Source organism: Trichechus manatus, unplaced genomic scaffold (genome assembly GCF_000243295.1).
Source record: "Trichechus manatus latirostris isolate Lorelei unplaced genomic scaffold, TriManLat1.0 scaffold00092, whole genome shotgun sequence".
NCBI classification, from domain to species: Eukaryota; Metazoa; Chordata; class Mammalia; order Sirenia; family Trichechidae; genus Trichechus; species Trichechus manatus.
Window position 1 is genome coordinate 7119941 of NW_004444028.1, and position 12854 is coordinate 7132794.

Sequence of the window (12854 nt, forward strand, 5' to 3'; positions counted from 1 at the left end):
GGCCATAGAGAGCTGGGGCCGGGAGAGAGCTGAGCATCCCAGGAGGAATGGGCGTGCAGCAGTGGCTCCTAGGGGGTCCCATGGAGGGCTGGTGGGCCCTGTGCTAGGCTGTGACTGTCCCCTGTGTTTCAGACAGGAGTTCCAGGCCTGGACGGGAGTGAAGCCCTCAAGAGCCACAAAGACAAAGCCAGCCACTGCTATCCCAACCCACAGCGCCGGGTGGGACAGCAGCCCTGGGACCAGCTTCCAGGTCAGCCTGAAGCAGTGTTGCAGGAGGGCCGGGCTCTGGGGCTGTAAGAGCAGGCGTTTTCCAGCTTAGGGACCAGGAGTCAGGTGCTGATGGTGTAAGGTGGCAGTATGGCCGAGGACAGCAGTGGCTCAGTCTCCAACCTACTGTTCCTTGAGAAACAGAAAACCAAGGAGTTTCTCTGAGAGTCGTTAGCCAAGGGGTACCCTCAGTGCTGCCCTTTCTGGTGAGCAGGCCTTTCTCTCTTAAAGCCCAGTCTTACCCTTGGTGACCACTGTGCACGCTAGTGCCAAGCCCTGAAGAATCTGAGCATTTGTGTGAGGGAGGAGCCAATGGGAAGGTGGGCCGGTTCAGCTTCCTGACTCTGCCCAACCAGAAGGCCATGTACATAAGTGAACCTGCCCGCCAAGGGTGGACTCCTGGAGGACAAGAGGAGGCCGGGAGGAGGGATCCATCTCCCCTCCCCCAAGTTGGTGGGTAAGGGGACTCGAGGAAGAGGCCTGCTGACATTTCTTTTTTCAGGTCCCAGAGGTGAGGAGGAAGTTCACGGCCAACCCCTCAGCCATCTTCCAGGCTCCAGCTCCTCGGATCCTCAATGTGTAAGTGGCCGTGCCTTGGAGGGCAGCAGCGCCTCTGCTGTCTTCAGGCCACCAGAGGACTCGGTGGACCGTGGAGCAGTCCTTGGGCCATCAGCGGGAATGGTCCCCAGCTCACTCTACAGACCCCTCTCAGGCTGCCCCTGGGGCCCAGGAGGGACAGACAGAATCAGTACCTCAGCTCAACTCTGGGTCTCAACCAACCTCTCCTCCCTCAAGGATTTTGTGGAAGGCTTCACATCTTTAACAGCCCTTTTTGGCCACCCTTGTTTTTAAATCTGAAGAACGGGGTGCCAACCTCACAGTACTTGAAGATCATTTCTGTTGTGACCTGAACTGGCCCATGGTGGCTGAAGGACATGGACTTCTCAGGTCCTTGAAAAACCAGCAGTGTGCACTTTGTTGTTTTCCCAGGATGCACGATGATTTAATTTTATAACCTATGGTAATCCAAGGTGGTGTCCTTGGATATTCCTATAAATCGCTCCACACTGTAGAAGCAACTCAGGTTATCACTTGCGTGAGGCTCACGGTGATGCTGAGTAACCAGGAAGAGGTTTCCAGAAGAAACAATGTGGATCACAGGGATTCAGTTTCAAAGACATCGCTTCTTTATGGCCAAGATGATCCTTGTTGTAACCAAACGTTTCTTGGGATGAGTTCCTGCAGTCCTGCATGAAGGACGGACATCTTGTGGGAGGTTTCTAAGACTGGTCCTCCCATTTTACTACTAATTTCTATTTTTCCCCTAACACAGCAATGGTTAGAAGGGAAATACCATGCACACTAAGACTCGGAAGCTCATTTTTGGGAAGAAGGTGGCATTTGCCTCTCAGTGCCTGAAAGACCATAAACCGTCATGCACACCAACCCTACCACCCACCCCAGCCAGCTCTGTCGGTGGCAGGGGCTCACCCCTTCCTCTGGAGGCTGCTCATTTGTCTGGAAAACGAGCTGATGGAAATCTTCTATTTTCTCCATAAATTCCAGCCAGTGCGGCCATGTGGACACGCTGGTTTATGTCCCTTCTTAGAGATTGGGGGCAAAGCTTGGGGCTTTCTGGGTTAAGACACGTGAAGGTTTCCCTTTGGGTCTTTGCCCCTCTCCAGCCCACAGCTGGGCTCTCATCTGCTGAGCCTCTGCTGTAAACCAAGGGAGGGGGCCTTCAGACTACAAGCACCCAGAACGGGGAGGGGGCACGTGTTTCCAGCTCAGGCCACAAAGGGAGCTGCCCTCAGAGGTGCCAGCTGTGACAGGCACGGCCCTTCCCTTCCCTCCAGCTCTGACAGGCACAGCCCTTCCCTTCAGCGGAGGAAAGGCCCTTTCCTTTACAGATTAAACCAAATCCATACAAAGGATTCTATTATTTCAGACTTGACTGGTTTGCATGTGAGATGCTCCTGAGGAGAGACTGCTTGCCAGGCGTTCTGTAGGAAATCAACAGATTTTACTAAAATGAAGACAGCTCTTTTCAATTTCTTGTTTTTTCTTTAATTATAAACATGAGAGCTTTCTCATACTTCGCGCATCCTGGTAACAAGGACTTGAATGTACCGTGGTTACTGCCAGGGTCCCTGGGAGTCCCGTGATCCTGAGGAGCATCTAACTTGGGGGCTGCAGGGGCTACTCCGGTGTTGTGTGCAGTTTCAAAGTCCGCCAACCTCCCCTCTTTCGTGTTTAGCCCTTTCCCGCCCCCCTCATCCAGGACCCTCAGGCAAAAGGAGTCTGAAGCTAGTCGGGCTGAAACCCTGGCTTCTCCACTCACTGTGAGCAACGTGTAAAGTGAGGGTAACCCCACCGCCTTGCTGGCCTGCCAAGAGAATGTGTCACATGCAGGGTGTTCGGGGCAGTGCCTGGTACTTGGTGAACGGCCAGGAAGCGCAGCTGTTGCAGTTCTTTCCTGCCCAAGCACCCCCTGCCCCGCCAGGAGCCAGCTGTTTCCATCTGTAGTTTCGGTCCATCTGACGCCACTAACATGCCGCGCCCCAGAGTGCTCGGACGCGGCCTGCGTCACACCGCACAGCTCGCAGCTTCCCCCACCCAGACCTGGCCGGAAAGCCCACGCGTGCCTTTGCGGTGAGGGCCAACCAGCCCTGCTGTCCCTCGCCTGGACCCGTGAGGCCGCCTTCCTGGCAGCACTGGCGCAGACCCCCGGGGGGCACACGGCACGCCCAAGAACCTTCTCAGAACATTGTCAAGAACTTGTCACAAACGTCCCAACCCCCAAACCTTCCTGACTAGGTTTCTCTACTCCCAGGAGATGTGAGTCTTGAAGAAGAAACCCCCTCCCACTCACTCTAGGGTTAGGTGAGGCCTGACGTGCTACCGAAGAGCCCTGGTGGCGCAGCGGTTTAGCACTCAGATGCTAACTGAAAGGTCGGCAGTTCACGCCTACCAGCCGCTCCTCAGGAGAAATATGTGGCAGTCTGCTTCCATAAAGATGACAGCCTTAGAAACCCTATGGGGCAGTTCTTCTCTGTCCTACAGGGTCACTATGAGTCGGAATGGACTCGGCGGCAATGGATTTGGTTGGATACTTGATGAAGTGTCTATACAATGAGCATTTCTGTATTTCATAAAGAGAAAAGTTTTTAAAAATAAAAAGCAGTTCAATCTGTTGGCTAATTTTCAGCCAGAAGAAAACGTTGAACGTTCACTATCCCGTAACCAAAGCCGCCATTCCAACAGTGGGTGTCAGCAGGTGTAATTCCCTCGAGCACAGTGATTAACTGACCAGAGAGACCCGCACAAGCCCTGGTAGAAGAACGAGGATGAGGGACCAGGAGCTGCCCCACTGGCCTGGGAGCTGGACCCCGTAGGTCCAGGGAGGCGGGAGCAGCCTCACAGGCCTTCAGTCCCACCTGTCTGTGCTTCGGGGTGCAACGCCAGGACTTCGGGCCAAACTCCATAAAGCAGCATTTGAGGAAAGCTTGGCCCTGCTGGAGGGTGCCCCTTGCCACTGCCCCCCAAGGGCAGATAAGGAACGTCCCCTCTCAGCAGGGTCAACAAAAGGGCCCAGCGCTGACTCTGCCGGCTCCATTCACACAGGGCCGTCATCCCCACTCAGGGCCTGCCTGTGACGCTGACTCGGAACGTCTGCTCTGGGATCCTGGCTGAGGTCATTCACTTCCAGGAAGGCAAGCCCAAGGATCGCCCCGATCCCCAATTCTCCAGACGAGGCAGCTCCTCAATTCTGACCCTAAGTGAGGTCTGGGCCCAAGAAAGCTGCGTTCTTGGAATGCTACACTGGGCCTCCCCTACGGGAAGTCTTGCTTTTCAAGAACCAAATCTTTCAAAGCCTTTAGCTCGTATTAAGGGTTGACATAAAAACGGACATTTTTGAAGTCTTTCTGCAATTTCGTCATTTTTAGCCATTATGATACCAGATGGTCAGAGCATTTAAGGACTCGCAGGAGAAATTCCTTTTAGATCTCAGCAGAGGCAATTTTCCCTCGCCAGAGAAACCACCTGTTCTCTGTCGGACAGCAGGAGCTGTCTCCCCTTCGCCTGGCCTTGGAGGACGCTCCGAGCTCTAATAAGCAGTTTTCCTTAGCCCCATGCTGTCAGAAATAATTATTTCCAGGGTCAATATGTACCTTCCATTTTTTGCTTTTAGACTTTTATGCAACTGTAATCTTTTATCTTGCAAGGTTCTTGCAATTCTTTTTTGGAAAGGAATCAATTTAAACACAAATATCTACTACTTCCCTCATTCCAGCTATTTCTGACATAAACCTCAACACAGTGCTTCAAACGCAGAAAACTGGATACTGAAAGGTTTATTGCAGACGTTTTTGTTACACAATTATGTTACATATTATGATACAGTACAATGGTACATCAACACACGGCGGGGGGGGGGGGTGTTGAATCATTTCTCTTTTGCAAAAACGTAACTTCTTTAGGTTGTCACACCTGTAATAAACAAGTCTGTTCTCACCTGGGTCAAATCTTCCACCCTGCAGATCTGTCATAGTCCACTCAATGACTCTACATATCTGTCTTCCTTGGAGTAGTACAGATCTAGAATATCTGAGCCTTGACATCCTAAACAATTTGTTATTAGGTCAGGGCACGCCCTATAGCCTGCTGAATACATTCCTTCTGCATCTGCAATGCTCAGATGCTGAATAATCACCCAGTCACCTCCCTGCCTTATTTTCCAGACTCAAACACCTGACTCACGAAAACCTGAATGTTGTTGCTTGGACAAATTTCTTTGAATTCACTGGTTTCAAATTTTCTTCAAGCAGAATAAGAGCAGACTGCTAACTGAGAATAAATTTTTATCTTTACCCTTCACACAGACGACGTCAGGAAGGCAGGAACACCTTCAGTGGCCCAGGACATCATGCAGTGGCCCTGGGGACCTCTGTGCTCATGCGTGTTCTGTTCTCATGGCTGCTGAGCACTGACGTCCCTGTCTCCTGGCTTGGGCGGTTATCTACCTCTAAGGCACTCACAGGTGCTTCGTTTCAACGCCTTTCTTCTTAGGAAACACTCCCTTGACAGCGAAGATGAGGACACTGGGTCCCAGCACAGCCTGCGTCCAGGCTGCTCACTCACGGCCACTCCGTATGGATTCGGCAGCAGATGGTGTGAGCCAGCTATCCGCCCAGCACACGTGTGCTCAAAGCTGTAACGACTCTGCCAAGTGCTCGGGATCTGTGGACTCTGTTATCAACAAATTTAGAGCCTCTTGGGTAACAGCTGAACCTCTGCTCACCGAGGCTGGGCCCTGCAGCCCTCGACGTTACCACAGTGAAGATCCTGTGCTCCATGAAGACAGAATTCTGGTCAGTCTACAGCCCGCCAGCCCTGTGAGGTAATCTGCACAGCATTACCTCTTCCCGTAGCTGACTCACCTGGGCTGACAGGCGGACCCTCCACACCAAGGCCGGCCAGGACCACAGAACCAGCGCTGAGTGCGGAAGGCTGATCCATCTTCAGGTGTTACCAGAGCAGCTGTGGGGGCTGCCGGTCACCCCAGCCACAGAATGGGTGAGACCTCTAGCACATCAGACTCCCTGGAGGACACGCGGAGGGAGAAGAATCTGACCCACACAGCCTGGCCCAGCTCTGACATCTTCTTGTGGAGCCTTTACAGAAGTGGACAGACTCAAGCTGACAGGGCACACATCCACTCACAGCTTCACCCTCGAGCCGGGAAACAAACTTCTGTCCTAAAGGGACTTCAACCTGGGACGAGCACTCTGGCGTTACAACAGATCAGGAGGAGGCGATGGTCTGGCACCATGATGTCCCGAGGTACACAGGAGAGTCACCACAGTCCTCACGTTTCGGATCAGCGTCAGAGCCTGCTTCTCTGGGGCAGCTCTGTTCTGCTCACTGCTCCTCATTCAAGATCCCCATGTGTTTGTTTGTGAGGAAGTCCAGAAAAGGGTTGTTGCAAATGGCCTGGTGAATATTACTCACTGTGATTTCTTTGGGAATCCTGGTCCAAGAAACAAAGGGTGTTATCAGGTGTAACTCTATCAGGCACCTACTAATTTAATCAATTTACACAAACCCGAATGGAAGAGACAACAACGAATGACAAGACACGGCTTAGGGTCACCCAGGAAGGAGCGGGGGGATGAGTGCGTTCTCTCTCTCTCTCCTCCATTAATGCGTTTCAATGGTGGTGAAAGATCTGGCCTGCTCTCAACCACAGTCAGCCCTGCTCGGGGCTCAGATGTGACTGCCCGGTCACAGGTGTGAGATGGGTTTCAAGAAATTGGCTGAATGGTTAGGAATAAGACTCCGAGGACTGAGAAAAAAAGTGGCTGGAAAAACTGCATGGTATTTTTGTAACTTAGTCTCAGCAGACGGAAAGCTGAGTCAAAGCACCACAGAACTCTGGGGCCTATTTCCTGTCTTGTGGAAAGATGGGAGGTGGAATTATGCCAAGTGTCACGCAAAATGTTTGCATCGAAGCACCCTGCCACCCCACCCAGGGTCAGGACCACGACGTGAGCGGCCCAGAGGGCAGTCAGCTCACTCTGGATTTCAAGCAGGAGAAGCAGCAGCATCACCAAACCTCCATCCCCTTCCTTCTCCTTAAAGACCTCTTCTACTTTGCCGACAGATTCCTGTGAAGTCTGACCTAATATTCCTCTGATGTGTAGGCCTCTTCACATCTTCAGGCGCTTTGTTACAGTTTTATAAATCTATGATAGCCCTTATCAGAATGGGATGAAGTACATTTCCTCTGAAAACAATGCCAAGATGTGGAGAAGAGGCCTACCTGCCGTTCCTCCAGGGCCTAGGGAAAGACCAAGATTCAGCGTCCCAAACAACTATGATGAGGGAGCAGCAAAGAGTATGTGGGAAGCCTGGCTTTGAATCTAGGTTCTGCTGTGTATTTCCTGGGAAAACGAGGTAAAATTACCTTCCGCCACTCAGCTCCCTCATTTCTAAAAAGGGATAAGAGTTGAGCAATGAAAAATCAGGTAATACAGTAAAACCTGGGAAAGCCAGACCCCATGTAAGGCAGAAACCTGTCAGAGAAGGGAAACCCAAGTATTTTCACTAACAGAGAACGACAAGTGTCAAGACCGCACCGTCCAAAGGGGGAACCGGTGAGACCCCGCCAAACCAGGCAGTGCTGTTGCGGCTCTCACGGGTTTCCACGTATGTGCGCCTGGCCCCCACGTCTGACACACCATGAGCACTGTTGTTCCTTTTATCCCAAACAGCTGATATGTGCTCATTCAACCCTGTAACATAAAAGCCTGCAGCTGTCTACAGAGTAGCAACCAGGAAGAGACAGACTTCCAGGCAACGCTGAGCCTGTACAACCAAGAGGTTCTCTCAGAAAGACAAACGGGGCAGCCCCTGACCCCATCTCTCACTGGCCTGATACGAGTAGAAAGCATCCTGCTGGGCAGCTGAGCTGCCAGGAGATGTCTAAGCCTGAAACCACTCAGAGGACGGTACCTGTTGGGAGACGCCGTCTGGTATCCAACCGCCAAAGCCTGTCTCAGGATATCACTCGCCAGCTGCTCCGTGGCCTGCAAGAGAAGACGGGTTACTCTCCAAACCCGCCACCTGCCTGCTGCAGGGAGGGACACCTCTGACCCCATGCCTGAAACAACCAAAGTCCTTAGGGAAAAATTAAAGGTCTGAGTCAGAGACCACAAGTGACAGAGGCCTGATGGTGACATAGCACCACCAGGGGGACTCTCACGCGTCAGATACTGTTTTTAGGGAAAACAGAGAGGCAAGGGTTACCGTGAGGTATCACTACACCTGGAGCGGGCTGACCGGGAAAGGAACTCCTGAGCTAGCAGCAGACTGGACGAGGAACGGGTTTACCATCTCCTGTGCAAAGACAGGACAGGTGTGGCTGTCTCTCTGTAGTGTGACACCTCCCTGAAGCAGTGAGAACACCAGCTCTCACCCTGGAACACTTTTTAAAAGGCACTTCAAAGGGCATGAAATGTCTTCAGAGTGACATCAGCACAAAAGCTCCTGCAGATGCTTCAGCGCTCAGATGAGGCCATGATTCACTTCATTTAAAAATCAGAAGGAAAACTAAGGACGAACTAAGCCTAACTTGAGAAGTCTGAAGGCAGGCCACCTGTGCCCTCTCCGCCTGCTCCGTCACTGAAAGCCGCCGGGTCTGACCGCCCACCTGCCCAGCCGGCCCCAGGGCTTCAGCCCCGCAGCCGCCGGCGCTCACCCACCTTTAAAATCATGTCCTCCACCACCGACGCACACACGTTCCTGTGGAGCACCACAGGCTGCAGGCTGATCCCAATCTGGGGGGAAAAGAAAAGTTTTGTTCCTGTTCTGCATTAAGAATAGTTTCTCTCCAAACAAGCATCCCGCTGGTGGGAAGAGGAGCTCCGCAAACACGGTGGGCAAACTCCCGGGAAGTGACGCTGAAGGCAGCAGCTGGAAGAATATTTTATCTTATTTTTCCATGTTTTTGGCTGATGGTTAAAAATGCTATCATAACCCTGTTTTGACCCCCAAATCTTGTTCATGGGAGAACACGGTCAGGATCTATCTTGAATTCTGACAGTGGAACCCACGTTTTTGAGGCCTGAAATCACATTTGCAAAAGCGGAAGAAGACATACTTGCAGACACCATCTTGCCCCATTTTTCATTCCCGCCTGTAGCGAAAGCGCTTTGGGTCGCAGGCAGCTGTGCAGAGGGAGACGCCACCAAGCTGTTAAGTGTTGGCAGGGGTGGAGAAATAATTCTCTCCTGAATAATGAGGGTGGGATGTGCCACAGACACCACAGGCAGGGCACTTGGGAGCTATAAAAATGTCAAGAAAGGTTACCCCCTGAAGGATAACTTGGAAACCTTATGACTTGCCTCATGAGAGAAAGGGGCTCCTGAGGCAGATGAGAGAAAAGGAAATTAAAAGAAAAAACAGCCTCTATCTAGCCGCCTTGGCTCCAATTCAAGGCTCCAATTCGGGGCTCAACAAGCAACCTTTTCACATGTAATTAATCTTCCTGCCAAAGGGCCCTGATGTAGGAAGGGGAGTGTTCAGAGAGTTACTAGAAGTTACCAGGTGAGGTGGAAATAAATCACACGTTTACCGACCAGAAAGTCTCGGGCCTAGGTTGATAGGTTATCTCTGAACATCTCACACCTGGCCTGGTCTGTGACCTCCCAACACCACAACCACAGCCGCATACCTTCTGTGTGAGATCACCAATAAATTCGGACCCTGGTGTTGGTGGCAGGTAGAATTTCACCTCTTCCTGTTTCTCTTCCTGCTCTTTTTTGACGCTTATCTTCAACGGCTCTGAGAGGCTGAGCACATCCACCTCCTCCTCATTCTCTGGCTCTCTCTTCTGAAACTGCTGAAGTTCCTCCAGCTTCCGGCAGAGGTTGTCAGCAGAGGAGAAGGATGACGGGCACTCTAAACGAGACGTAATCAGTCTTAGGACATCTGTGGTGACAAAATAAAATGACTTTCAACCGCCACAGAACCAACAGCCTGAGCTGAGAGGAAGGCGGATGAGTATCCAGGGAGCTGACCTTTCCAATTCTAAAAGTCTCCGAATCTCTTAATTCTGAGAACCGGTAATTCATGGGGGAGAAAAGCAGAGAGAGAGGCATCTTGTGTTAAGACACAGTGATGTAACTGCAATCCGAGACAAAGCAGATGGTACGTAATTCTGACTTCTGCTACCAAAATCTAGGCCATCCCCTCACCCCTCCCCAAGTAATGACTAAACCTGATTTTTTCATATTTTAATTAAAAGTAATCTTTCTGATTATAAAAAATGATATTGTTCAATGTAGAAAATCTGGAAAATTTAGAAATGGACAGTGAGGGAAATAAGAATCACCCACATCCTCAGGACTCGGAGATAAGAACTGTTAACGCTGTAGTGTAGACGGAGCACCCCCTCTTCAATTAAGCAACTGATACAAAGCCTAACGAAGAGCCTCAGAACTTTAAAGCCCTGGGAATCTTCTAGTCCAGCCCTTTCATTGTGTGGATGAGTAAGTGAAGTCCGGCCCAGGTAGATGATGGGTTTAAGGGCACCTGCAAGACCAGAGCGTCCAGCTCCTGGACTTTTCTGGGTCGCCGGCTGTGCTCTCACAGATTAACCAGTTACATGGACAGAACACACACTGCCAGCGAAACGGAACTGATCAACAGTCTGTTCTCCACAGAGCTCAGATGTAAGAGGGCAGATCAGACAGGCTCACCAGGTACCGACAGCAAGGGCTGCAGGAGAACAGAGAAAGGCGGCCAGCCAGGTCAGAGCTCCCAGGAAAGCTTCCTGGAGGAGGTGGCTGGGCGGCCTCAAAGGCCCCTCTGTGCCCCAGGTTCCGTCAAGTGGAGCTCCTGTTTTTCCATATAAATGAGGTTAGGGGTGGGAAACAGACCTTACTTTTACAGGGTGAAACTCAAAAAGCTGCTTCTCTCCAAATATCCTTTATGCCCTGTCCCTACCCCTCACCAGACAGCCCGGTCTGTGTGTCTGTTATAAAACCCTTGATTCACTGCACCTGCAGCGTGACTAGCTGTTGACACCTGTGCCTCCAACACTCGGCGGCACTTCCTAGCCAGGTGTTGGAGATAGATTAAGACATAAGACACAGTCCCCGTCTTCCAAGGGACAGGTGAGATTTGAATCTGTGAGGGAGTGGTTCATAAGGTCACAAAGGAAGAAGTCACTTCCCCCTGGAGGGAAAGAGGTGGGTGAGGACAGCCTCCAAAGAGGAAATGAAGTGAGGAGCGGCTCCTTAAGGAAGACGGGTGCCTGTGGGATGAGAGTCGGCAGCATGACCAGCTGGGACGCAAAGCCTGCAGCCTTGGACACAAACAGCTCTGTAGGGAGGGTACAGCCCTTGGGGATGGGGCTCATGGAGCAACATGGGCACAGCCTGCAGCCTCGGGCACAAACAGCTCTGTAGGGACGGTACAGTCCTTGCGGAGGGGGGTCATGGCAAGAGGTCCCTTCACCCAGTTTAGGGAAGAGCAGGGAAAATTGCTGGGTCACGGAGGTCTGAGAAGCGTGGGTGTTGAGTGCCCCCACAGGAAACGCCGCTCGGCCATCACTGAGGGCTACCTGGCTCACTGTCGATCTGGGTCAGCACGTCTTCAATCGTGTCCCCGTCATTCCTCAGGCTCTCGGGGTCCGGGGGCGTGTAGCCGTGGCAGCGACACCAGTGAGCCACGTGCTTGGTTTTCAGGGGTGTCAGGTGGTGAAACCTGGGGTTCTTCTCTAGGATTTCCTGTAAGACTTTTCGGATCGTCATTGCTCTTTGCCACTTAAAAGAAAAAAAATTTGTTTTTTGAACCATAATCAAATCCTTCAACTTCAAAGCAATATGTTGAAACACATCATCTACTCGTAGCTAACCACGCTAACTTAATTTGTCAGAACCATTTTTCTCTAAAGAAAAAAACTCTGAGCTGTGGTACTCCTCAGTGTTTTTTTTTCCTTTACAGTAAAACAGTGTCTACTGCCTCCTTCACGTTCATAGGACAGAACTGAAATCCCGGATCTGGCCCAGGAGGGTTCCGCCTGGTCCTGACCTGTGATCTCCCGCTTCCCCTCCCTCCCGAACCTCCCCAGGTACACCGACGCAGAGCTGCTTCCACTTCTCACAACCCCACTGTGACTGACGGGGTAGCTGGCACACTGGGAGCACTCCATAAATACTAATTTCAATATTATGAGATTCACAGACAATTTTAGAAAATGTGATACTTCTACCAATGCAGGAAAATAAAGTAGGCCTTTCAAAGGCTAGCTATGACTCTTGGAAGAATGAGATTTTTAACGGAGAAAAAATTTTGATGATTATTATATTGACAAAATATGCCACACATTTTACCACTTTTATCTTCCACATGACAAGGTTTAAGGGGGTAGCCCTGGTGGCACAACAATTAAGCGCTCGGCTGCTAGCGGAAAAGGTTTGCAGTTAGAGCGCCCCCGGCGTCTCCACAGGAGACAGGCCTGGGATCTGTCTCCACAACGATCGCAGACTAGGGAACCCGACGGGAAGTTCTCTGTCCATGGGGCCGCTATGAGTCAGACTCGGCTTCATGGCACAGAACAACAACAACGAGGCAGCCAGCACACACGAGTGTTTCATTCCCTGCTCCCCACAGGCTCTCAGCAGCAGCCCGCGTTATCAGACAGACAGACGTGGGGTTACCTCAGCGGCTCTCCGCTTCCCAATGTTCCAGCTGTAATAGTGCTCCACAGACTTCGCAGAAAAACAGCTGGCATCTTCCCCTAGAACGCACACATCCAGCAAACTCTGAGTAAGGGTTATGACCCGAGCCAAGTCCTACTTGCTGGAGACATGTTCAAGTTTCTTCTGACCTCTTGACTGGATATATGCTCCTTATGGAGCACGTTGAGATACAGCGGAACAGAAGGGTTAAGTTGACCTCTTGGTAGAAAAAGGTAATCTACTGACATGGAGCTATTAAAATGTGGGGAAATGGTGCTATGCTAGAGGCCAGGAGACCTGACACCTCGTCCTGGCCTCCACGAGCACACTGAGCGGTCT

The 12854-nt window shown here is 51.4% G+C and overlaps 2 protein-coding genes across 2 annotated transcripts in view; one reads left to right on the forward strand and one right to left on the reverse strand.

Annotated features, from left to right (window-relative positions):
* The window catches only part of MAP6D1 (MAP6 domain containing 1), an 8621-nt gene extending 7771 nt beyond the window's left edge, over positions 1–850 (forward strand). The window contains exons 2-3 of the mRNA XM_004382296.1: positions 133–250; positions 770–850. Coding sequence (XP_004382353.1) covers positions 133–250; positions 770–850 — 199 coding nt within the window. The remainder of the gene's footprint in view (positions 1–132; positions 251–769) is intronic.
* A 3246-nt stretch (positions 851–4096) lies between these two features.
* Positions 4097–12854, reverse strand: part of YEATS2 (YEATS domain containing 2) — a 79125-nt gene continuing 70367 nt past the window's right edge. The window contains exons 24-29 of the mRNA XM_023736852.1: positions 12495–12574; positions 11396–11597; positions 9503–9729; positions 8532–8606; positions 7783–7856; positions 4097–6298 (exon numbers count right to left, since the gene is read on the reverse strand). Of these exons, the coding sequence (XP_023592620.1) occupies positions 6190–6298; positions 7783–7856; positions 8532–8606; positions 9503–9729; positions 11396–11597; positions 12495–12574 (767 nt within the window). The 3' untranslated portion in view covers positions 4097–6189. The remainder of the gene's footprint in view (positions 6299–7782; positions 7857–8531; positions 8607–9502; positions 9730–11395; positions 11598–12494; positions 12575–12854) is intronic.